At 47.3% G+C, this 26,051-nt stretch overlaps 1 protein-coding gene across 1 annotated transcript; it reads left to right on the forward strand.

The window, feature by feature from the left end:
• The first annotated feature begins 615 nt into the window (after positions 1-615).
• Positions 616-22,252, forward strand: LOC134093108 (CTTNBP2 N-terminal-like protein). The gene is made up of 5 exons (XM_062546429.1): positions 616-700; positions 5,184-5,291; positions 16,920-17,159; positions 18,422-18,529; positions 19,455-22,252. The coding sequence occupies exons 1-5, from the start codon at positions 686-688 to the stop codon at positions 20,910-20,912; spliced, it is 1,929 nt and encodes a 642-aa protein (XP_062402413.1). The 5' UTR covers positions 616-685; the 3' UTR covers positions 20,913-22,252.
• The last annotated feature ends 3,799 nt before the right edge of the window (positions 22,253-26,051 follow it).

Raw genomic sequence — 26,051 nt, forward strand, 5'->3', positions numbered from 1 at the left:
ACCATCTTCAACACATCTCACATCTCAGATGTGTCTATTGAGCTGTTTCATCAGCCACTAGGTGGTGTCTTGTTACTGAAATGGAAATGCTGGGCTGCCAATGACGGGACGATGGCGGTATAAAGTTGGGACGGAGAAATGTTTATGTCTCCTTTGGTAAAAAAACCCTCAAGCTTAACAAACACACGTTTTATATCAAACAATGAAATTATATCCAGAAAATCGCTTTGTTACAGTTCAAAGTTAAAGTCACAATGATTTTAAGTTTCCATTGCATGCACGAATCTATCTTCTTTGTGTGGGTATCGCGCGCTATTCTTGGATTTGCCCTGCGATTTATCTTTCTGTCATCAACGTCGCCTGGCATAGAGAAACGTATAACATGGTAGTTCTATTAAAAGACGAATGATTCACGAAGACAATATGAACAGAAACCACACAAGAAGGTTGAAGACGTTACAAAAAGTACACAAAGAAGCCAGTTCTAAACCCATGCGACATCCTCCTAACCCTGCCTCCATCCAGTGATTCCTTTCATTGGTCAACAGTTTGGAATCGGACTTGCCGATTGGATCCATCGCATGCCACACACTTTACTCTTTTTTCCGCTGGTCTCCAGTTCATCATAGTTCACTAAAGTCTCTTCGGCAACCGTTCTTTGATGGTGGAGTTAAACTAACCTGGAATGGCACCTACTACGGTAAGCTATTACACTATTTTGTTTTCCGCTACCTGTTGCATTCGATGGACTGTTGGTATGTTGTAACTGGTCATTTTTAGTCATGAAGCGTTGTCTAAACATCAACGATGCCTTGTTGCTTGAGAGGCTGGTCAACGATGTGAGGATCCCTTCAAGTTTAGTCCAGATGCATAACATGTGAATATCCTATTTTGGGACGGCTCTATCAAAATTTCCCTTTTAAACCTCGCAGACCCACCGTGATTTGGTGCCGTGTTCCGTTTCAAACAATGAATGTGTCAATAGAATTGATGTAGCCTATGCGCGATTAAATTATGGAGTTTGGGCATATTTTCTTGTATTCTAACGGTGTTTGTTGTGATTGTGTAGCCTACTGAGTGTTTAAGATATTAATGTCAGACGTTAATTCATGTTTCAGATTTAACCTTTTTACTAACACCATCAGCGGTGCCACTTTGTTTCGAGTTTTACTCTGTCTTCTGAATAATGCTGGTGTTGGTTAGAGAAGGCAAATACCGGTTTTCTTAAAGGATTATCCTGTAATCGACACCAGAGTTATTATGTATCAGTTTTATAATGCTATTCTTTTTGTTGAGTATTCTTGGGTTTCTTGCCTAGTAAATGCGTATAGCCTAATATAAAACGCAACAGTTATTGAAACTAAATCATTGAAATTAAATCATCCTGTCTAGACATGACTGATATGTAATGAGACGTAATAAAGTAGCGAAGATAGGCCTACTGGTAGTAAAAAAAAAATGGTCCATGTTTGTGTTTGCTTAACACCGGGCACTGTATCAGTTGTATTCGTGTCACAGGCACAGCAAGAAATCTGCTTGAGAGGACCTTGGTGGTGTAGCTTAAAGGAGGCCAGGGGATTTCAATAATTAGGTCTTGACATCTGTTTGGGTGAAGCAGGACTTGGGGACAGCCGCTGCGTGACGATGACAGACAGCCGGGGAATGTTAGACCCGTTTGACAGGTCACTGAGCATTTCGATGCAGTCTCCTTTTAATGAGTGTGAAATAGATGGTTTATTGGATAAAATGTGTGTACAGTCACGTTGTTGCATAGGCCTTCTTAGCAGTTGAACCAGACAACAAGGATAAAGGGATTACAACCTCCAGAGCCTTTTCCAAGGGAGCCAAATGCTAAACAGTGTGGGAATATTTGGTGTTCCCAGGCTATTGCTTTGGATAACATCAGCCTTCTCATAAGTATCCCACTTGGAAAAAGGTTGCAGCTCAAAAGAGACTCAAAACTAAACTCAAACAGACAGGACAGAGGCTTCCAAATGGAGGATAAGATGATATTGGATTTACAGAGCTATTATGTATGAATAAGCCCTTATTTGTCTATTTGCTCTTGAAAATAATTGCAATGTATACAGGCTATACCAAGCTGTAAGGCCCTTCAATCTCCACACAGGTCTGAACAGCTGATAGACCCACTGTAATGGGTCTGGCCCAAGCTCATTACAGTGTGTGCACTGTACACGTGGGAAACGTCAGCTCTTCTCTGTAGGCCTATGAAGCTGTTCTCAGCCAATGTCTGTATGAAAACTGTTACGAGTGGCTGTGAAATTAGCAGGATTTAAAAGAGAGTCTGGGGGCGGACCGGAGTTGTAATTAACACTGTTCCCATGGTCAAACCACAAACCACCAGTGTGGTAACAACAACAGCACAAAATGTCTCTGTGAACATAGTTGTGCATGGGGAGCTGATGGTTGACAGATCACCATCAAGCTGTTTGTAAATGTACTTAAGATCACATGCTTTTTGCTCTCAAAACTCCTTTTCTAGCCCTCTCAATATCTGCCTCATCAGAGATATCCAAAAATCACTCTTGGAACGCGCTGTGTCGCTGGAGCCTGTGGTGTAATTTCACATGCCAAAGTCAATATAGCCGTCAGCCTCGTGAGAGTCGGTCGAAGCTGGGAGGGCCAGTCAGCGGTCTGCTGCAGTACGGTAGCCGGAAAACTCTCCAGCCGCCTCCGAGGCCATTATGCAATGTGCCTTAGTGCGGTCCCCGAGTACCCGGCAAAAGTGGAAAGTTTGGCAAGCGAAGTGACGCGCCGAGCCGGAGACTGAAACACCTCAGTCATTTGAGGCTAAAAGTTGAGGAGGGCCATATGGACCCAATCACTCCAGCAGCAGAGTAACAGGATGGACTAGCATCAGCTCCTCTTGGCACCGTCAGCTAACTAGACGTGGCAGGCCTCATCAGACCGGCTGAGAGACTGGAGTTGCCTTAGTCCATTATGAGAGAGAGAGAGGGAGAGAGAGAGAAGGAGGGAGAGAGAGAGAGAGGCAGACAGAAAGAGACAGACAGGAAGAGAGAGAACACAGATTTAGTGTGGGTACTTTTTGTATCTGTGATTCTCAGAGTGTCCACCATAAAGGATTTCTTTCCATAGAGTTGTAAAATGTCTGAAATCGAAAATGTCTAACAGCATGTACTTGTTACTGTCAGTTTTATTTATCGCCCCCTTACAGCTGGCATGGGCTCAACTACAGGCCTTCCACAGCAGATAAGAGGATGAGAAAGTTAACAGGCAGTTTGAAGACCAAGGATCTCAGTCCCTTTTAACCGCATGTGTGTCTTTACTTTTGCCTGTTTAATTTAAGAGATGCTGTCTCTCCCCTTTGAACTCGATATGAGTCTGGACCCTGTGGCCAGACGGATGTTGCTTTTCCCATCGGTGCATGAGAGTCCCAAAGTGACAGCGCTCGCTGGAAACACCAGCCATCATGTGTTAGTTGGTCGTTGCAGTGGAGAATGTTAAGAAGTGTGCACCGCAAGCATGTCAACAGAGCCGGGGCAGCACCAAGAGATGTGTGCGTGTACGACAAGTGACCACAACTTATTTCAAATTCTAAATGAGATGTCTCTCCTCTCCTCTATCCAAGCGATAATTGAGAGAAACATACCCAGGGTTGACTGGTCTTTGATATCAAAACTGTCGGGAAAACTCTCGCTGCAAATCGCTTTGGATGAAACGGTCTGCCAAATGAATAAATGTAAGTTAAACTACTGATATAACCCTCTGGTATTTCTTATAGGGGGAATGTATTAGTTTCTAATGACTACGTGTCCCAGCATAGGCCCACATAGAAATAGCATAGCATCTCGAGTGCATTAGAATGAAATTGGCGATGTATTTGTATTATGGTATGAAACAAAGCATTTGCAATTCTCAATTTATCGAATTTAAGGCAATGCAGACGTGCGTTAGGGCTTTTAGGGGATAACCTGTTTCATATCCCCTTCAAGGGACCCTCTTCCTCTTTAATGGATTCGGCCTCTTCCTCTTAGGCGGAGGACGCAGTGGCGTCTCAATCTGCTTTCCATGTGTTGTGGTGTGTAGGGAAGAGGACGTCTAGAAGAGAGCATAATTTATGAGCCTGTGAAAGGGAAAAAGCCCAACAGTCATTTGTTATGCGTGAGGAATAGATAGGACCTGCTTGGTGATGACCAGTCTGATGATAGAGGCCCTCTGCTGAAGTTAATGTAGGTTACTACTGAACCAATGCCCTCTCCCGCAGGAAACATTATCAGCGCATTTAATCGATAAATCATTTTGATAGTGTCCCAGTTTGCACAAACCTGGATCCAGATTTGGTTGGGGCTGAAAATGCTTTGGGACTTGCTCGCTCGCTTGCTTTCTCCCTCATATTGGTTTCATCTGTTTGTAGTCATAGAACTATTACTCTGATACTCGACTCAAAGCATTAGCTGCATATTTTGTCAGTGTCTTAGATCTATGGGATTGGAACACATTTGTGTGAAGTTGGTGCCTCTGAACTCTGCTAACTCACTGGAACTTCAAGCACACACTCAGTGGAACCTTAATACAACTTTTCTCTTTGCGTCTACGGTACTTTTGGACTTTTGGTGGATCTCTCTAGCCCTAGGTACAGTATCTCAATCAAACTAAGACTTTGAGAGCTCAGAGAAGAGCATGCTCATTAACTAATAGAGTGTTACATTATAGTTATTGGTGCAGTTCCTATAAAGAGCTGTGTAGCCATATCCTCAAAAACTATCTCTCTTCTTACTACCAGTGTACATTTGACATTTGACTATATAGCTAGGCCGTTATAAATACAATTCAAGTGCATTGTTCCTGTTGAATATGATATTGTCATATTGTCCTGCTATGTGATCTGGACATATGGGTTATTGTCCACTTACATCCAGTCTTGCTTATCCTACAGACAATTGCACTCATTGATGCACTTACTACACTCATTGATTACACGTATGGTGGTTGTTGTTTATTGTTGTAAAATTGTTAGAATTGTTAGAATTGTGTTGCTAGAATTGCTCTTAAAAGCTTAAAAATGTTTTTACTATGCTGTAAGTCGCTTTGGTTAAAAGGCCTCTGCCAAATGAAATGAAATGTAATGCAATGTAATGTAATGTAATGTAATGTAATGTAATGTAATGAATGTACTGTATGTGTGCGACCTTTGCCCTCAGGAGTCCAGGATGAACATGGAGAACCTGAGCAAGGCCGAACTGCTGATGCTCTTCAGCGTCCTGGAGGGAGAGCTGGAGGCGCGCGACCTGGTCATCGAGGCCCTCAGAGTGAGTGTCCACTGCAGAGACACATCGTCACATGACCTTCTAGCACGCGCGCGTGTGTGTGTGTGTGTGTGTTCCTGAGCTGTTCCTTTAAATAGCCATGGGGGGCAAGCCTCTTAGCTTACTCCACACGGCTGGCTTGTCTACACTTCACAGCCGCACAATGACTCAGACATGACTATGAGCCTTTAGCAGCATTTTTATGATCACTTTTTTTTAATGTTACTTTAAAATTAAATACACAGAAACGGAGTAAAGTGGCATTAACAATAGACAGGGCTCTAATTGAAATGGCAGGGCAAAGTGCAAAGTATCAAGCCAAGCCAAGCTCACGTGCATGAACTAAGTTATCATGTGACATGTGGGAGCATTGAGCTGATTCAGTAATGTTTACAGTTGAGGTCTCACCCATGGTATGAAATTAGCAAATTGATTTTGCGTAGTTGATTGTATTAGTTTTAGTGATACTTTACTCTGTGCTCATCTTTTCAAATTAGGGCCCATGGTCTCAAAGCACTGTAGTGAACCCCAGGCTTGAATCCCCTAGAGTAGTCACCCAGAAAAAATCTCTGTTCTTTGATGAAAGAGACTTGAGCAGAGCCCAGCCAAAGTCAGAATAGGGGAACCCATCTGGTTGAGGCTTTTACCCGAGAGAGGGACCAGGGATGGTGTAGCAGTTATTAGTACAGTACAGAATGTGGTTGGATTGACCACGCAACTTCATCAAGTGACTCAGTGCGTTGGCTGTAGTGTAGTGCGTTCGCCCCTATGCAGGTGCACCGGGTCTCTGGGCTGCATTAGAGACTGCATGTGGATGTGGGCAGCAGGGGTGGAGCCGAGGTTTTCCGAGCTCAGCGTGGCACAGCGCCGTGCCCAGGGGAGAAATTAGCGCCGTACCACGCGATGGGAAGCAGATGTGTATCGGGCACATACCTCAACCCGCCTCGCTCCTGCTTCAGACTCAGAGCGGGCCCAGATCTGGGCCGGGTCCGGCGCCAGAGGCAGCCACTATCTGGGATGCTTGTCTCACCGCTGTTGCATCCTGTTATGTAAGAGCTTAATGGGACCAAGGGTTGTTTTATGCTAGGCTACAAAGATAAGCGACTGGGGCTTTGAGCCTGGTGGCAATGATGGCGGCTGGTTGAAGTCAAGCATCTTGGGGTTGTTTTGAGTAGGAACATATTTGTGTGGTTAGCATTACCGACAAACAAGCCTCTTTTAGGGAATGTTGTTTGCTTCTGCTTCAAAACACCTTGGTTTACAGTGTCTTGCACACTTACATCTTACTTTATACCAAACTATTTGAAGATTTAAACATTTTCATCATCATCCCCAGATTGTTTGGAACTGTTGCTTCTTTTCACAGCCGGAATGCGATCCATTCTGTGACCCCCCAAACCCCCCCCCCCCTTTTTTTTTTTTTGTTGAGCAGCAGTGAAGTAGCCCCTGGTACATTCCAGAGCGGAGTCTGGCTCTCTTCCCACACACACTCCTGGCGGAAACTGTCCTTCCAGTCCTCCAGCCTGAGCTGAGCTGATCTACAGCGGCCAGAGCCTGCCAGCAGTCCGAGAGGGAAACGCAAGAGAGAGGGAGAGACACACACAGAGCAAATTAAATAAACTGCACGACTAGCTAGGTTCTGTGGGGACGTGTGTGTGTGTGTGTGTGTGTGTGTTTCTGTGTGAATGAGAGCGTCTGTGTGTGTGTGTGTGTGTGTGTGTGTGTGTGTGTCAGCGGTACACTTCTAATTCGTTCTAAATTTATCTGGCCTGGTGTTCATTGACATCAGGAATAGACTGTGAAATAGACAGACTCAACTCTGCAGCAGAAGCCGTTACTTTGCTACTTCCTGCAATTCAGTTGTTGGTAAAACCGTAATGTTAAGAGACATGGCAATATTTCTGCTTGTATGGACCAAATGTAGATGGAATGAGAATGTCCTCTGACAAATGATCCCAACTAAGATGCTCATCCGAGTTTTGAAATCTGACCCTTCCCACCCAAGTAGAACGGAAACCTGCGTGCCTGTCATGGTTGTTTGTTTCTCATGGAACGAGTGACCTGGTTTCAGAGTTCCCGTTTGCTAAATGATGGACAGGATCGAAGCATCTCCGCTGTCTCCACAGTGGAAAAAAGTGGCGACCCGGGCAGGGAGCATGTCGCTGCATGCAGTCGCTCTATTCACAAGGAGGCTTTAACAAGCTGGAGGAGCAGCGAACACTGCACCTTTCAATGAGGAAACAAATGGGATAGAGAGAAGAGGGGAATGTTAAACAGTGGATCCCCTTCTTATTTTCTCTTTCCTTCTGTCTCTCTCTGTCTCTCTCTCTTTCTTTCTTTCTACCTCTACTCTTAGATACTCTCAATCTCTCGTTCTCTTTCTGTCTTTGTTTCATTTTTTCTTTCTACCTCTTCATTAATATACTTAAATGCTCTCACTCTCTCTCTTTTTCTCTCTCTCTCTCTTGTTCTTTCATTCCACCTCTGTACTTAAATGCTCTCACTCTCTTTCTTTCTACCTCTTCATCATTATACTTAAATGCTTTAATTCTCTCTCTCTCGCTCTCTCTTTCTCTCTCTCTCTCTGTGTCTCTCTGTCTCTGCTGAGTTTCAGCTGAGCTGAGCAGCTGGGCTGAGGGCTGTGAGCTGAACACGCGAGCTATTTTTCCCAGAGTCCAATTTCATTTCATTTCACCCCCTTCCATGACCAAGTTCTGTGAATTTGACACTGGTGTCACTTCAGCATGAAGAGATCATTGTCAGCTCCTAATGTGGCCCCATCCCCCCACTCTCTCCTCTCTCTCCACCACTGGAGCTGTTGTTGTTATCCTGCGTGTGGTTGAGAGCGCATGGAGTTAAGTGCACTGGTGATTTGCTGTGCCGATGCTATCGCTGTGCTTCGTGTTTGTGAAAGCACAGTGTGAGAAAGGGGGAAAAAAAATCGACCTCTGCTTAGGATGAGAGAGAGAGAGAGAGGGGGAAAAAAAACTCTGGCAGGAGAGAAAAGAGCAGGCCTCTGCTCAGAGATCCATAGACAGATAGGGGCCGTGCTATTGTCATGCTCCCTCATGAAGCGTGGGAGCAGAGGCAGGTCCTGCAGAGAGAAGCAGCTGGGCTGGACTTGAGGTCGAGCACCAGTCCAGGTCTGACTGGGCCACATCTGGGCTAGAGACCACTGCCGTTTCATTATTTGGATTACGTGGAGGGGGGAAAAAAAAACATTTAGAGACATGGCCATTTATGTAGATGATGTCCAGGATGTCCATTTCTGCAGAGTCCCCAGTCAATTTCGGGAGGATTCTCTGATGTTGTTCTCCAAGCCTGTGGACTGTGTTACAAAGAGGCCCCCATGGAGTATGGTGCGTGTCCGTGAGAGCCATTTTGCTTTGAAAGCACCAAGCTGCATAAGTGAGCACTGTTTGTGGTTTCTGGGTGGCCATTCCTCGTCGGTGACTCAGAAAAAACTCCCGTCAGTCGTGATGTTCGCTGCCTCCCGGCAATGAGCTCATTAGAGACGTGTCGCACGGCTCCACCCTGGACCAGCCCTAGACTGGATCTGGCCCAGATCCGGCCCAGGTCTGTCTCTCATCTCCCCCGAATCTGCGCCACATTCAGGCCAGACCTCAACCAGAACCAGCTACCATCTGGCCTGACTATCTTCTTAGACAGCATGTGTCAACTTGCATCAGATCAGAAACCACAGAGAGGCACTGTATAGTCACTGTGTCACTCAGTTTGTACATGTCTTAACAATGAGGCCTATTGCATATTTGAAGAGTTTTTTCGGTCGGTTTATGAATGGTCTCAGACGGCAGACTTCACCGTCATTGTTTTGGCTTGTGTTGCCAGTTTGTGTGGTTGCCAAAGCTCCTGGTAGACTCTGTTAGTCACTGAGAAAGTCTGGCTTTTTTGCTGCCTTCTTAATCTAGTCTTTAATTGTGCAGCTGATGGAGGAAGTTTGGATTTGCGAACTAAGTACGGACAGACAAAGAGGAAGTGATGCTCAGGTTTAGCTTTGAATAGCCCCAAAATGGGAAATGGAATAATCCAAGGCCCTGTTAGAGCAAAACAGAGCTTCATAGCAACCGTGACTCATAGATTATGTAAGCACAGCAGATACAATGATGAGAGAGACTGTTGGCCCATGGAAGACACTTTTTTTCTTTTTAAATAAACTTTATTTACTTTAATCATTATGTTTGCAAAAGTAGTATTTATTGTTACATAAAGGTCTCCTTTGCAGTTTAGACTGTTAGCTCTTGTAAGTCGCTTTGGATAAAAGTGTTAGCTCAATGAATAAATTAAATAGATTGATAAACTTTGTAAAAAATATTCTTATGAAGAAAATATTTCAACTATTTATCACAAGTATTCATCTTTTTTCAATTGTTTTCTTTTTCTGTTGTTGTTTCAATTGTGGGGACACTAAATCATTTAGAAAGATGACATCCCGATTCCCGAGTGATCTTTTCTTACATTTTACATTATACCAAACCTTAACCCAGTAGTTCTGTTTTCACACATGAGGTTGGCCTAGAAAATCATCTTTATTTGACGTGAGTAGGGGCAGCATCGTGGCTGTGAGAGTGAGGTGGGTCATTTGCCACTCAGTTCCCCTAAGTATCTTTGCAGGCCATCAGCCTCTCTGCTATATTTGGTGCCAACATTCCTCTTGGCTGTGTAAGCTCTTCCAGGTTTGGGAGGATAGGGCCATCAGGGGACCATGTCAACTGATAACCGCTCGACTCCGACAGCCTGCCATAACTGCCTTTATCTGTCCCTGGATGGCTAATCTCCTCAAGCACTTGTACTCCAGCTGGCCTGTGAACGCTCACCCATTGGCCCTGATCTGGCCCTCATCTGGTCCTGGTCTGTTGCTATCTGGAGGGTAACAATGCTTGGGGAGATTATTCTGCTACTTCAGACTGTCCAATGGTTTAACTGGCCAGTACAGGATTAGCGACCAAACAATGAGTGCCATCAGAGAGGCATCAGTAGATCAGTAGTTCTCTGGGACAGTCGCCATGAGGCTCTTACACTGATGGAGGCTCCAGACTTCCTGGTCAGCAGAGGCAAAGGCAGTGGTGGCTTCTTGGGAACATGGAGAGCCTTTGTGCCACAAGCCCTTAGTTGCCCCTTATGTGTCGCATCTTAATGATTAATCTAACTGTGTTAAGCTGCAGAAAAGCTACATTTAGAAGCTTGTTGCTGAAATATTCAGCCGCGAGACTAATGTTTCGTTTTGAAAAGTGTGTTGTGTAAATGCATTGAACCGCCATAAACCTTAAGTACTTGATGACGAAATCAGAAATGGAGAGCAGTAAAACACATAAGTACATGGTTCCAAACTGTAAAATGTGTATGTGCATATAATTTGCTGAACATTACCAATGCACTGAAATAAAAGTCTCGGAAAGAACATAAATGATTTAAAAAGTACATAGAGTACTATAATAGTGCCATAGATTTCTGTCTTTTAAACTCTTAATGTTCACTCAAACATATTGGCAGTTGACTCTAGAATAACCCTAGCATTTGTCTAGTATGGATCACACAGGTCTTCCAGCACCACTCAAACTTGTTATTTACTTTCTCTATCTGACTGTAGCTGTCCGTCTAGTCGGATTCCCAAGGCAGCGAGTCTGTTAGAGTGTGGTATCTTTATGTGAGTGAACCACTCTCAGTTGAGCATATTGGGATTTTGTGGTTCTGCTGCTGTTTGACTATTTCCTGCCACGCAAAGCCACACACTGGATAGTGAGGACTTCATGTACAACTCAGAAGTAAAATGATTAACCATGGCTGACCATTCAGTAAACCCAGTGTGGGTTCTCTCTCTCTCTCTCTCTCTCTCTCTCTCTCTCTCTCTCTCGGTAGTTTGCACTGTGATAATGATAATGGATACCTGTCAAGGTTAGGTTAGACATTCCCAGCATGGTGTGAGGAATGTTTTAAACTAGTACTGATGATGAGATCTTCACAGCTTTTCTCAAGTGAGATGCGATAGCACATTTGTTTGGGTCCAAGTGCTCTAGCATGGTTTACTTTTCCCACACCTTTTGTACTGCATCCACGAGACATAATACAGACATCACCCCCCTGCCCTCCCCACCATTCTACTTCAGTCTGGAGTCTATGGAGTAATCGGGCCTCATCAGGTTTCTGCTTGAACTCAAAGATATTCGCTCGAGCACAGAGGAATGTTCTAACGTTCCCAAACACAAATTCCCTCCTCCTCCTCCGCCAGCACTCCGGTGTTGACCCACGGAGAAGTCGAAAAGCCGCAGGTCATGTGCGTCATGGTCTGCATGGGCCAGCGCTAAGGGCCAGTTCCAGAGCGAAGAGTTAATTTCATTGGCTGCCTTCTCAGTTGGTTGTCCCGAGGAAGGAAGGGATTCCCTGAAAGGCCTCCGTTAACTCTGGGAATGATTTCCCTGTTGAGTAGCATTTCTGCTCAGCGAGGCAGTACCAGTCAGCAGTCTGCTCAGTTCTCAGTTTCATTCAGTCCTCCCTGGCCCTTTGCCCCAACAGTACCTGACTCGTCAAAGTGTGGGGTCCTGAATCCTCCTGAAGGTTCTACAGAATCTGGGCAGGGTCTGTTCCAGAATCAGCCATAGAACCTTTCCTGTAGAACCAAGGTTCTAATTAATTCAGTGGCAGCTATCAGGTACCCTCTGCTCAGTCGTTCATCTGTGGCTATGGAACTCATCCAGCCCAGATTTTGGAATGGATCTGCTGTGTTCCTTTGGCTCAACTGATAATAAAGTAATAAGAACTGTACTGAGGACACCAAGGTCATTACCTGGGAAGTGCACAAGTTGAGGAAAAGGCCTACAGTATCTGTGTTATACTGAAAGTTGCTTTGAATAAAGATAAATGTCAGTGCAGATCTGCAGCTTCAGAGCAGGGCTGGACCCATTCACTAGTAGGCTGCTCTCTGGCTCGATGTTAAGATGTGATCCCACTAGACTAATAACACCTCATTCTGAAGCAATTTCAGTGTTGACCTTAGAGGTTCTCATTGAGCTTCACCATGTCAGGGTTAGATCGGCTCTATGTGAGTCTGGTTTTATTTGAATCCAAGTGTAGTTAGACGCCATAGACGGACATTCCTGATTCTTTTCGCACATGAAACAGATGCACTGCATATTAGCTTTGGACATTGTGGTTCTTTTGTGTTTTATGGAAATGTCATGCTGCTGATGGAAAGTTATGGAATGTTTATGGAATACATCCGGAAATCATGATCCAGTCCATTTCTAATTCTTTATAAGCATGTCCAGGAATCCGAGGAAGTTAATTAGATTTTGCTGACAAAAATAGGAATGCCAGATTTCATCTGGCTGAACGAATAATTTGTCCATTTCATCCCCAGCCAACTCAATCATGAGAGCAACAGCTCAACAGACGCGTAGCCCCTCAGAAAGGTTATGTCCAGAGTTAAGGTCAAAGGGTCTCTGTTACTCTCTCATACTTCTCTCTCTCTCTCTCTCTCTCACTCCCTCTCTCTCTCTCATACTTTTCTCACTCACTCACGCACGCATGCACGCACGCACGCACGCACACACACACACACACACACACACACACACACACACACACACACATTTTGTCTCTCTCTCCTGCATCTTTTAAAAAGGCAATCATGAGAGGAATGCGAGAGTGAGCGGGCAGCTGGCCTCATCCTCAGTCTCCCACTTCCACACAAGAACACTCATCAGCGCAGAGGAGGAGGAGGAAGAGGAGGAGGAGGAGGAAGGAGAGGGGTGGGGGTAGCCACGCCAGGCAAACAGACTCCCTTTGTGCCTAGCCTAGCTTCTTCCACTAGTCCTCTCCCCTCTCTCTTTCTCTTTCTCTCTCTCTCTCTCTCTCTCTCCTTCTTCACTGTCTGTTTGAGATTAACCATCACGGAGGTCAAAAGTTTGACCCCTGTGAGGGTAGCTGAAAAGGTTCCTGTGCTGAAAGCCACCAAGGTTACTGATTAGGAGAATTTGTTTGGGTCATCAAGATGCATTGTATGTTCAACTTTCAACTGTGTGGTGAGGTAAAACGGGGTATTTGTTTGTCATCACTGGTTTACAGTTATAAACTACATTACATTACATTACATTTGGCTGACGCTTTTTAACCAAAGCGACGTACAACATGGTAAAAACATTTAAGCTTTTAAGAGCAATTCTTTTTGTGATCAATTGTTTTATTATTTTGTAATAATGCATAAATCAGTTACATCATATACTAAGGCATGGAACCCCCCCCCCCCCCCCCCTTCTCACCCACCACCCCCATACCCACCCCTTTTAAGATCAATTCTAACAACAATTTAAAGAACACAATAAGTGTATCAATGACTGCAATTGTCTGTAGTAGTGCTATGAGAAGAGATGAAGAGCTGGGTTTTCAGACCTTTTTCGAAGATAGCGAGGGATCTTTTCTTATCTTTAACGTCAGTTGTTCTTGTCTGTGTTTAAACGTTTGTTAGTTGGAGAAGCAGTAGTGACATAACCCTAGATGAGGCTGGAGACACTTCTGGTTCCTCTGTCAGGCGAGTGCAGGGGTCATGGCTGTTCTGTGGGGGCCCCGCCTGACTGATGTTCAGGGGACTGAAGGCAGGATGTGGGGGTGTTAATAGCAAACAGATTTCTGCTAGCGCACGTCAAGGCTGCTCTCTGAGCTGTGGGCTTTTTCTGCAGAGGAAGCATCCATCACAACAGCGTGGCACGCTCACACACACACACACACACACACACACACACGCTGATGAAGCAGACTGACCAGAGGGCATGGCCTCATGGGTCATCAATGGGGCACTGTGAAAAACATCTCAGCAAGCAAACACACACACACACACACACACACACACACACACAAACATGTAAGGCTGCCATGAGCTGCATGCTCCCTTCACAGAGGAGCTACTGCTGAGTATCACCATCATAGCGAGGCCAGCTGGAGCTCCAAGTCATAGCTCTGAGCTGAGGCAGACTGGGTAGAGGGCATGGCCTCATGGCTCATTGCTGACATCTCAACACCTCAGGGGGTTGGTGGCAGACACCAGACATAAGCATGCACTCTGTGTTTACAGCTCACAAGGAACACTATCTCACACACATACACACACTCACACACACACACACATCATATGTTCACAGTAACCCCCCCCCCCCAACACACACACACACATAATATGTTCACAGTAACCCCCCCCCCAAACACACACACACAGTGCAGGCAGGTCCATCATACCTAAGACCAAACTGAAGCTCCGTCTCACGCTCAAAGCGCAGGGCGGATGGGTGGGAAGCCCTTATATAACCCGACTGTGTTGGCCGCAGGTTTATCAGATGTGTGTTGGAGTCGTCAGGGGGTCAGGCAGTTAAATGGGCCTTAGAACGACTTGGCTTTCAAACGAGCGGAGCCACTTAGGCAGCCCGAGGGGGACTCGCTTGTGACGATCCTCACTCCTTTGATCAGACGCGACTTTCATCAGACGACGTGTCCGCCGTGTCTGCGCCGTTTGATGAGGTGGAAACCAAAGCGAACGATATCTGTTGAGCAGATCAGAAGGCAGACATTAGTGAGACTCCTGGGACGGAAAAAAAGCTCCAGTCAGAAGGAGCGGTGCAGGCCAGAGTGTGGAGGCCCAAACGTGCGCAGGGTGCTGGTGAACTGGGTCTGATTCACATCACTGGATTGTTATGGACGCTCTGCTCCTGGCCTTTGGAAGAGCTGTAATGTTGAGTCCATCTGCTGCTGTTCTCCTCCGATGTGTTTAGAGTTCAGCGGAACACACACACACACACACACACACACACACACACACACACACACACACACACACACACACACACACACACACACACACACACACACACACACACACACACACACAGTCACACACACACACACACAGCTGCATGTACAAAGACACACACATAAACACACACACACACATTTGGAAAAATGCTCTCTGTTGCTCTTGGCACTGGAGCTGCTATGTCTAACTTCCTGTTTAGTGGGCAACATGAGTGGGATTTGTGTGTGCCGTTGGGGGGGGGGGGGGGGGGGGGAGAAGGAGAACAGGGTGCAGGGCCGCCCACACCTGAACGTCCCCAGGCACGGATAAAGGCCTGCTGTGGAGCGCCGCACGGTCGCAAGTTATTAAACGCAGACTCCGACTCTTTGTCCATCCCTGCTCTGGTCAAAACACCCACATGGACGTTCGGGCCTGTCAGGCAATAAGGCCGGTCTGCTCTGTCGCCATGCCCAAGTTGTGCTCAGATTCTGGAACTCTTCGCCCGCTCGCTGTGTGTTAGTCATTTCTTGCTTTTAAATTCCCTCTTTTGTTGTCTTTTGCGCCTCTTTTTTTCCTGCTCTCATGTTTCTGTTCGGTGTCCTGTCTTGACTGAGCCTCTTCTGTCTCCAGTCGTTACACCGTCATATACAAAAAAAACAAACCTGTAAAGACCACTCACTCACATCCACCCACTCACTTACACCACGCTGTCCCATGGCCATAACACGCCCAATCGCTCTCGCGCTCTCTCTCTCTCCACCATCTCTCTCTCTCTCTCCACCATCTCTCTCCACCATCTCTCTCTCTCTCCACCATCTCTCTCTCTCCACTATCTCTCTCTCTTCACCATCTCTCTCTCTCCACCATCTCTCTTTCTCTCTCCACCATCTCTCTCTCTCTCTCCACCATCTCTCTCTCTCCATCATCTCTCTCTCTCCAACGCTCACTCATACAAACCATCAGGCCTGTGTGCAGTAGTTTCCCCTCTCCTCTGTCTCACTCTTGACACATACAGTCACAGTGCACACAAGACTACAAGCTCACGGTGGTTCCTCCTCCTCCTCCTCCTCCTCCTCCTCCTCCTCCTCCTCCTCCTCCTCTCTGAGTAAAACACACCACATGTCCCATGACAGGACCCTCATGCCGTCCTCTTGTGTTGTTATCCAATTAAGACCCGTAAACTTTGGCCTGATTCATAGCATACTCAAACTACGCCAACATGAATGCACCCAGCCACACAATGAGGGTTTGGCATGTACTTGTGTAGGAACATGTGTGCCAAGAGAGCCATGTCCTGTGTTCCTGATGGGGGCACATTGTTCACGTAACTTGTGTAGACGAGAAGAAGGCGCTTCAAAACCTGTGTGGGCCTTCCGTTGCGTTGTCAACTGTGTCTGTGTCGCTTGTGTAGACTTAACTAGCTCTAAGGGGCCCCTGATGCCTCTGGTTCTGCTGTCTTTCTTTCACTTTCCTCTCTCTCTCTCTCTCTCTCTCTCTCTCTCTCTCTCTCTCTCAATTCAATTCAATTCAAAGGTAGCTTTATTGGCATGACTCATTGAAGCAGTGTTGCCAAAGCAGACATACAACAATACAAACTGATACAATATCTGAAACAATAATCAAACAATTGAAACAATCTCTCTCTCGCTTTCCTCTACTCTCTACTTTATATTTTGTGTCTTCCTCTACGCTGACTAGCGTCTCAGCCCAGGTCTGATTGCAGATAGCTTCAGTCAAACTGTCTTTTGTTTTTTTAAAGGCTCTGGTAGTAATGCCCCTCTCTCTCCCTCTCTCTCTCTCTCTCTCTCTCTCTCCCTCCCTCCCTCCCTCCTCAGGCTCAGCACAGGAACACGTACGTCCGGGAGCGCTACGGGAAGTTCAACCTGAGCGACCCCTTCCTGGCGCTCCAGAGGGACGGCGAGGCGCTGCGCGGGCCCAGGGCGGGGCCCTCTGCGGGGGAGCCGGCCGTGCACCCCGACCCCCTGACCGTGCTCAAGCTGGTGGTGGGACACTGCCGCCGCATGCAGGACAAGATGCTGGCCCAGCTGGCCGCCGCGGAGAACCGCCACCGCAGGGTAAGGGGCCTGCAACACACACACACACACACACACACACACACACACACACACACACACACATGGGTGCACACACACACACACACACACATACTGTACACACAGAGTTCACACTAGGCTAGGCTAACTGATCTGCTGAGGGCAGGCACCGCAGGGTAAGGGGGCTGCAACACACACACAAACACAAACACACACACACACACACACACACACACACACACACACATGGGTGCACACACACACACACACATACTGTACACACAGAGTTCACACTAGGCTAGGCTAACTGATCTGCTGAGGGCAGGCACCGCAGGGTAAGGGGGCTGCAACACACACACAAACACAAACACACACACACACACACACACACACACACACAGCTCACACTAGGCTATAGGCTAACTGGTCTGCTTAGGGCAGGCACCGCAGGGCATACATTGTCACTGACCCGAACACAGACCCAAAGACACGGCCCCCTTAGTCCCTGCAAGCTGTCAGGGCAATAGCCAGAGTGTGCCAGTGCTCTATGCCCTTAATACACAAGACAACCCAAAAGACAGGCCCGCTCTTGTTAGGTCATTTATGAGATCCTGCCATCCACGGTGATTTATCACACCCATCTGTTAAATGACCGAATGGTGTATTTACGCTCACACACGGCGCTCTACTGCACGTTTATGAGAGATCGCTGCAGGGAGGTTGTTATTTTAAAACAGGGCGCAATGGAGCGATTTTAACACAAGAATGAGGGGTATTTTCACTTGGAATGTATTAGCTTAGTAATGAAGGACAAAAGGTGTATTAAATGGGCTCATATAACTCTGTCTCTCTCTCTCTCTCTCTCTCACTCATTCATAACTTTCCTTGTGAGAGTTTGTAAAGGCATATTTGGTTATTGCAAAGGAAATTGAGCTTTTGTTACCATCTCAGGTCTATGATCATCGAACCCGTGTCATTGTGTTGACGCACACTCGAGTGTCCAGTCAATGTCCTGTTTCAAATGAGATCAGCGGTCATCTTCACACACACACACCCCCCCCCCGCCCCCCTTACCTTTCTGGCACACACTCACAGACGTCTATGATGGCTTTAAGGAGAGGACTCATTTGCTGTGTCCGTTTTAGCGTGCTGACGTAGCAGCCGGCCACACAGGCTAATCTGTCTAGCCACGGAGGGCTCAGCTGAGCCGAGCCGAGCTGAGCTGAGCTGTGCTGTGCTGTCTTGTCTAACGCCGTTTTGTCGCCCCCGTGTGGTCACGGCAGGTCATCGCGGACCTGGAGGAGGAGAAGCGGCGGCACGCGGAGGACACGGCGGAGGGGGACGACGTCACGTGCATCCTGGAGAAGGAGCGCGAGCGTCTGCAGCAGCAGGTGAGAGCGGCCGGCGGACTACCTGGCCAACGCAAACAGCGCTTCAGTGTCCCCGCAGGCGCAACCTGCTGCGATGACGGACATTTTCTGGCACACGCTGCTGCTTCTTTAGGACTGACTCACGTCTTTCAGTAACACAGTGGAGCTGACCTGGGTCAGGAATGTATGTCTGGCTCGGTCTGTGATTTTTTTTACTATGGATCCTACAGTATCTGAAAGCAAACAGAACCCTCTGAGATACAGTAAAACGCCACTTGGGAGAGTATATCCAGACAGAATTAAGCCATTGGTTTGGGGATAAGTGAAAACAGATTCTACTATAGTTTACTGCTCTGACCTTTTATTCTACGAGAGGCTATGGAGACAGGTGATTTTTTTAAAAAATGTTTTACATAACACACTTAATAGTTTGTGTGTGTGTACGTAAGTATACACAAATGTGTTTCAGAATACATGCAAATGTCCAATGTGAAATTTCTATATGCAAATGTGAATTTGTATGCTGCTCATATTGATGTTTGATTTTTCACATCATGTTTTTTGTGCAAGTGCATAGTGTGTTTTCGGTCTAAACTGTGTGTACATGTGTGTGGGTGTGTGTGCATGTGTCCTCATGTGTGTGTTTTCGGTCAAACCTGTGTGTGCGTGTGTGTGTGTGTGTGTGTGTGGTGTGCATGTGTCCTCATGTGTCTGTGTCCTTGTGCATATGTGTGTTTTCGGTCAAAACTGTGTGTACATGTATGTGTGTGTGTGTGTGTGTGTGTGTTTGCATGTGTCCTCATGTGTGTGTTTTCGGGCAAAACTGTGTGTGTGTGTGTGTGTGTGTGTGTGTGTGTGTGCGCGTATAATGTCCTCACGTGTGTGTGTGTGTGTGCGCATACTGTCCTCACGTGTGTGTGTGTGTGTGTGTTTTCCCCCTCGGCAGCTGGAGTTTGAGCGCGGCCAGTCGCGGCGTCTGGAGCGCGAGCACCGGCGTCTGCAGGAGCAGCTGGACGAGGAGCGCGGCCAGCACAAGCAGCTGGCGTCGGCGTTGGCGCGCGAGTGCCAGCGGGCGGGCGCCCGCGCCCACGAGGAGGGCCAGCGGGCGGCCGAGGCCTCGCGGCGGCTGGAGCGGGAGCGCGGCGGCGCCCAGGGCCTGCGGGCGCAGCTGGAGGCCGAGCGGCAGCGGGCGCTGCGGACGGAGGCGCGCGCCGAGGAGCAGATGGCCGAGGTGGACACGGAGCGCGAGCAGCTGCGCGCCAGGCTCCGCCGCCAGGAGGCGCAGGGAGGCGCGCTGCAGCAAGAGCTGGAGAGGCTCCGGGGGGAGCTGGAGGAGGCGCTGCAGAGAGGAGGAGGAGGAGGAGGAGGTGGAGGAGGTGGAGGGGGAAAGGGAGGAGGAGAGAGTGGGGAGGTGGAGGAGAAGAGGAGGCCGGAGGTGAGGTCAGTGACCACGCAGATGGACGTCAGCTCGCAGCAGCAACAGCAGCAACAGGGAGAAGGTGCTGAAGAGGAGGTGCCCAAGATGAACGGCCACCACACTGAGCAGGAGGAGGAGGAGGAGGAGGCGCAGCAGGAGGAGGAGGAGGAAAACTGCATGCAGGAGAATGGGCACCTGGAGAGTCGCTCGTGTGTGCCCCTGCACGCGCAGCAGACCCTGGGTCAGTCTTCGCTCAACGCCTCCCCGTGCTCCTCTCCCCTGTTGGTCAAACGGGCGGGCCAGGCGTCCCCGTCATCGTCTGCCCCTGGCGCTGCCACCACCGCTGCTACGTCCGGTGCGTCCCCCGGCGGCGCCAACTCGGCCAGCCTGCAGTCCTCCTACCAGGCGGGCATCCACCAGCGCTTCCACGCCGCCCGCCACAAGTTCCAGGGCCTGCCGGACCCCGAGGCCCAGTCTCCGCCCCAGACGGGCTCGCCCTGCTCCCCGCGGGCGCTGTCGCCCTGCGGCACTCCGTCCCCCGAGGCCAGCCCGTCCCGGCAGATGGCGCGGAGCACCGTGACGCAGGTCCTGTCCCGCTTCACCCTGCCGCAGCAGCAGCAGCAAGCGGGCACTGCCAAGCCTGCCGCCGCCGCCGCCGCCGCCGCCGCGCCCAACAGCTCCCCGTTTGGCATGGACTACCGCAACGTGGCGCCCGGCTCGCCCTCGCTCTCGTCCTCCTCGCGGGTGCCCAGCGGCGCCCTCTCGCCCGGCGTCCGCTCGCCCACCATCGCCAGGGCCGACCGGGGCAACCCGCCGCCCATCCCGCCCAAGAAGCCGGGCCTGGCGCAGGCCCCGCCGTCCCCGGCCCCGGTGCCCCGCGCCAACCACAACCACTTCGCCGAGCAGCTGTCGCCTGCCAGCTGCGGCCTCACCAGCGCTCAGGATGGGGTCAAGGAGCTGGACATGGTGGTGTCGTCCAGCGGCTGACCCTGAGGTCGTAATCGCACGCCCCTCTTCACTCCGTATGTCGAGTACACGTGTGCGTTCATGCTCGTGTCGAAGCACATCGTATGAAAAACACTGTCTTCCAAACCTATTCCAGTTTAGTTACAGACTGTTAAACTATTGTGTTGGGACTGAAAATGTTCCAGAAAGATGATTGACTAGTGTACCATGTTGTATGAATAGCTCTCCTATGCTGCCTTTGTATGTCTAGTAAGCTTATGTTGGTATAAGATTAGCTTTATTAAATTTCATACTGAATTAGACAAGGGCAAAATGAAGTGCAAGTGCCTCTAGCATCTATAGTTATGGTACTGTTGTTCTATTTGAGTTTATATCTGAGAGCTCATGCCAGGATTGGCATCAGGCCTTTTGCTACATTATGCAGTCGGAGCTTTTGCTACATTATGCAGTCAACAGGCACGGTATTTAGAGCCAAAAATAATTCTTAAAAGCAGAAAAAAATGGAACTCAAAAAACTCTAAAGTTCCAAAATTGTTTGAGGCACTTGAAAGTTTCCTTCCAGAGGTGTGATATATATCTGTATTTACATTCCATTATTTGACCAAATATTTTTTATTCATATGCAGTAGATTTCCATGTACTCAATGAATATTTTTAATCAGAAATCAAATGGCTTTAGTGAATACACTGTAATGTATATTAATTAATTGCATGTTAAACTATGTTTTTTTTTCACAGCAGATTTTGTAACTATATAGATATGGGAAAATTGAAATGATACCAGGATGGTGCACAAGTAAACATCCATTTTTGATAAAGAGTTCAGAACACATTTTATATACTGTAATTAGACAAAAAGCTTATTTCAACTTCTTGCATTTTATAGTAATTTAATGCATATACACGCATACTAAAGTTGTTTGTATTGCTTTGATGCTATGAAATGTAACAATAGTGTCTACTTACAGATGGAAAGTATGGCTATATATGTATAATAACTATGTCACTATGTCATATTCACCATGATCAAGTGCATTTCAGATCAAATTCAAAGAATGCTATCAGGTCAAAGTGTAAGAAGTCTAGGTTGTGTTGATGGGTCTGTCAGCAGCTAGTATTTTCTGCCATTTTTAATCATTACAGTCAAAAGAGATGAGCACTGTATTGTAATTGCATTATGATAATCGGTAGTGATTGGCCTCTGTTCAAGAGGCAGAAGGGGGCTATTGTTGGAAGCTTGGATGGGTGTGGCTGATTGTATTAATGTTGTATGAAATTGATGATGTAAACTTTCACATGAATTTTCAAAATGTGTCCTGTTTTATTTAATCATTAAAGTAGTCTTCTTCTTCTACTACTAACCCACTTGCGGCCATCTTACATTCCATTATTGTTATTAGTAAATAGGAAATGGCTAATAAAGCTATGAATTTAATACAAAGGACTTTTTCAGGTTAGAAGCAATTGTGACCACTGCTTGTTTTTTGATAGCCAATAACACATTTTACCGGACTGTGAGATGGTCCATTAGGCTGGGTGAACCCTGCCTGACCTGCAGCGAATTTGGATTTCGCCCGGCAGCTCAGGCTGGAAACCTGAACATCCATCTCCCCTGCTTCCTGTCCACAGCCTTTGGGGGGTCCAGTCACAAACTAGCTTATCCAAAAGACGCACCCGAAGGACTATCCAAGCGTACTGAGTCATTTATGCTCATTGATCACGCCTCTCGTGCAGTATAAATAATGCGCAGAACATTAGTCCCCAGACTAATGTTCAGTCTTAAAAGATATATAACGTATAAAGTATAAAGTATGACCCTTGCAGTTTGAATGCAAACTACCTTCAGTCTGCAGTGCACCCTTATGTGTTGTCTTTCCATTGAACATTTAAATGTGGTGTGTTCCCTGTGATTGTGCAGCGTGGCCACAAGGGGGCAGTGTCATCCCACAATACTAAATCCATACTTGGTTCTACTGAGGGGTCATGTCTGCAGGTGAGTGACACAACAGTAGAATTGGGAGGTTATATTCTGAAAAATAAAAACAGTTGATGGTTTGATTTGAACAGTTAGATATAATGTTGCAGCAGTACTGAACAAGTGATGGTCACTCTGTGTGTCCATCAGCTCAAATGTATCTTTGGGTTGTTATGTTGCTCTCAAGCAGGCCTGAGTCAGATACTTGGTGGATAAGCCTGGTGTGTGGTTAAAAGACTGATATTGACACTGATGGGACCTCGCCCTTCAGGCCAGGTCACATACAAAGAAACAACTGCCGTTATGGAACAAAAATATTGCATTCTTTCTGAAGTACAGTACTGTTTCATGTCCAACATAGGCTACTGAATTTCTGCAGACAGCACAGTGCATGTCCACTGCATAAGAACTGCAATGCATTTCTCAAAAAACGACAGTTTTGACACTTGAGGTGGAGATCTTATATCTGTTACTCACGTCTATGGATGTCTGTGTACGTGTGGTGGAATTCGAACGGATCAAGGACCCATGGCAGGAAATGCTAATTATTCAGTGTGTTGTGGGCCAACATTCTGTGGTCGATCATTCAATTCGCAACAGTAGGCCTACTTCATCAATCCAAACAAACATATAGCCAGTCTGTCATGTTTTTATTTGACATCTGGGCAGGTCCTCACCACTAATAGGCTATGTGTGGTGAAGTTGCCCGTGGTGGTTGCTGATAGAGCATTTTTTTTTCGCGCTCACATTCTTCGCATTCACACAAAAGCCGGTCGCAGTCCGTCAACATGGCACGCGGGAGCGGATGATTTGTCGGCCGGTGTCCTCCTACGAGGCGGCGGGTCACCTCATCAACATTCCTGTGAAGTGAGCGGTGCACGGGGACAGGTTGCGCGGGCCAACAGGGACGCATTCTTGCCCACCAGTTGAGCCGTCCATAAACCCCCGCGGCCTGGCAACGGGAGGCTGGCAGCTGGCATTGGCGCCCTACTCTCCGGAGTCGTTGGAAAGAATGAGGAAGGGCGCTGTGTTGTGCATCGCCGGGCATAGGCCTACTGCGCAACATTGCACAAGATGTGGAATGACACGAAAAAAGTGAGAAGAGGTTTGAATGTGAGAGACCAAACGTGTTTGAGGCTTTATGGAATTCTACAAAAGAACGGGAAAAATGACAAAAATGATTTTTAAACCCCTTACAGGCCTTAGAGTTACAGTATGTGGGAGTTTAGTGGAGGCTCAAATGGTTCTCCAGTTTAACAAAAAAAACTGTTTTCACTTTTTGTTTTAACATATTAGCCACAAATTGCTAACACAGAAACTTGGCAGAAATTATACAAACATGCGAATGTCATTTCAGTGCGTGCCCAAAGAATGACGGGAAAATATCAGTGTTTTCATTTTTAATCATATTTTACCTGACAGGAAGTGACACATGAGCAAAACCTTATTTTACATTAGCTGAACGGAACTGTGGAATTGCCATCTGTACATTTTGTGTAGCTCACATTTCTGAAGAATATACCCTGGAGAATGTACCCCTATATTTTAAAATGGATAGTCCCCAGGGTTGCGTTTCCCAAAACCATAGTTGCTAACCTGTTAGAAACATAGTTGGTTGGCAATGGGAAATCGCATTGCAACCAACAGTTAGCAACTATGGTTTTGGGAAACGCGTCCAGATATCTGAAAGGATCAAATGAGGTCTCTTGACACCAGATTAGTTGTAGAACTTGGAAACACACAAAAACTCCACAGAGCCCACAGGAACACGGAAAGCAACTGTCACTTAATTCACACCAAAACACATATTTAGGAGAGGATTGTTGGTTAAATTTCTATTAAATGGCTGACACTAATGATCCAAAGTGTCCATTGAACCCAGGGCTTTTAATGCTGGGAAGGTTCCCTCCAAACCTCTCTGGAGAGTATGAGTGGAGGTGAGCTTCCCCTTCCTCAGTTCCAGAGGCCTGACGTTACGTTTGGTCTGAGACTGAAATTAGCCGTGGCCACGCGCCGGCTCAGAATAGGAGCTCAGTGACAGCTCCGCACCGTCCGCAGCTGGGGCATTCTGGAGCAAGGTCCTATGCCCTCTCTCGCCTCCCCTCGTCCCTCCCTCCCCATCCCATCCCGTCCCGTCCTGTCCTGTCCCCTGTTCCTGTCCCTGCCCCCTCGCCACATCACTGCCGTCACCTGTTTTGGGAATTAACTGGTCTGCACGCTCCAGCCTCCTAGCAAAACAATTTGTTATAGAGTTGTCACTGTAAAATCTACAGCCTGTTCCGCAGACAAAGAAAGCTCAGGTCGCATACGCGACAGGGATCAGCGGTTACGTAATGCCCTCTGTGTGGTTGACTGTGTGTAAGTGTCTATCTAAGTGTGTGTGTGTGTGTGTGTGTGTGTGTGTGTGTGTGCGCGCGTTCGCGCAGTGGCCTTGTCTCTGTCTAACTACATACTTTATGCATGTGTACATGTATGGTGGGATTGTCGGCTTGTCTAGCTTCTCCACAGTGTGTATATATATACAGTTCATATACATTCTCCAGAGACCCCAGATGGAAAACTACAAGGTCTAGAAGCGGTCTTCATAAATGACAGCACATGGATAAAGCAACGGAGACCTCTCTTGTAACTGTCCTGCCAGAGGTTGTCACTATAATACCATATAACACCACAGAGCAGTCATCCAGCCCATCTTTGTTACGGCGGGGGCATTTTTAGCAGCTGGGACTATTTTTAGCCAAGTGTGCTATTTTGACCTTTTCTTCTAGCTGTGACTAATATGTGGGGATTTGCCCTCGTTACTGTCAGTGGCCCTCGCTGGCATGCATCTCCATTGTCCACTACCGCAGACGCGCCCCCCTTGGGAGCAGGAACTACAGGTTGACAGGAGATGACCTGCGGGTCAGACTGTGTTTGTTTATTTGTCCATTACGCCGAGTGCCCCACGCCATCAGTGACAGCCTTGTAGTTGTGCTTCTCCAACAACACCCCCCCCCCCCACACACACACACACACACACACACACACACACACGACGACACTGATTAGTGTGTCTGTGCATTTCCCCTAACATCTTTTACCAGTGCCATTAGTCTTAAGAAATGTTAAACGGAAGAATTAAACCTTCTCAGCTCGGCTGTGTCTTCATTAGGAATTTTAATACTGTGACTAATGCAAAATCAGCC

The sequence above is a fragment of the Sardina pilchardus genome, chromosome 9, assembly GCF_963854185.1.
Source record: "Sardina pilchardus chromosome 9, fSarPil1.1, whole genome shotgun sequence".
Taxonomy (NCBI): Eukaryota; Metazoa; Chordata; class Actinopteri; order Clupeiformes; family Clupeidae; genus Sardina; species Sardina pilchardus.

Excerpts from the sequence above, each read along its gene's own strand:
- LOC134093108 (XM_062546429.1), top strand. Across the intron at positions 17,160-18,421 it reads CGGAGAACCGCCACCGCAGG|GTCATCGCGGACCTGGAGGA; the intron begins GTAAGGGGCCTG and ends TGGTCACGGCAG. Across the intron at positions 18,530-19,454 it reads GCGAGCGTCTGCAGCAGCAG|CTGGAGTTTGAGCGCGGCCA; the intron begins GTGAGAGCGGCC and ends CCCCCTCGGCAG.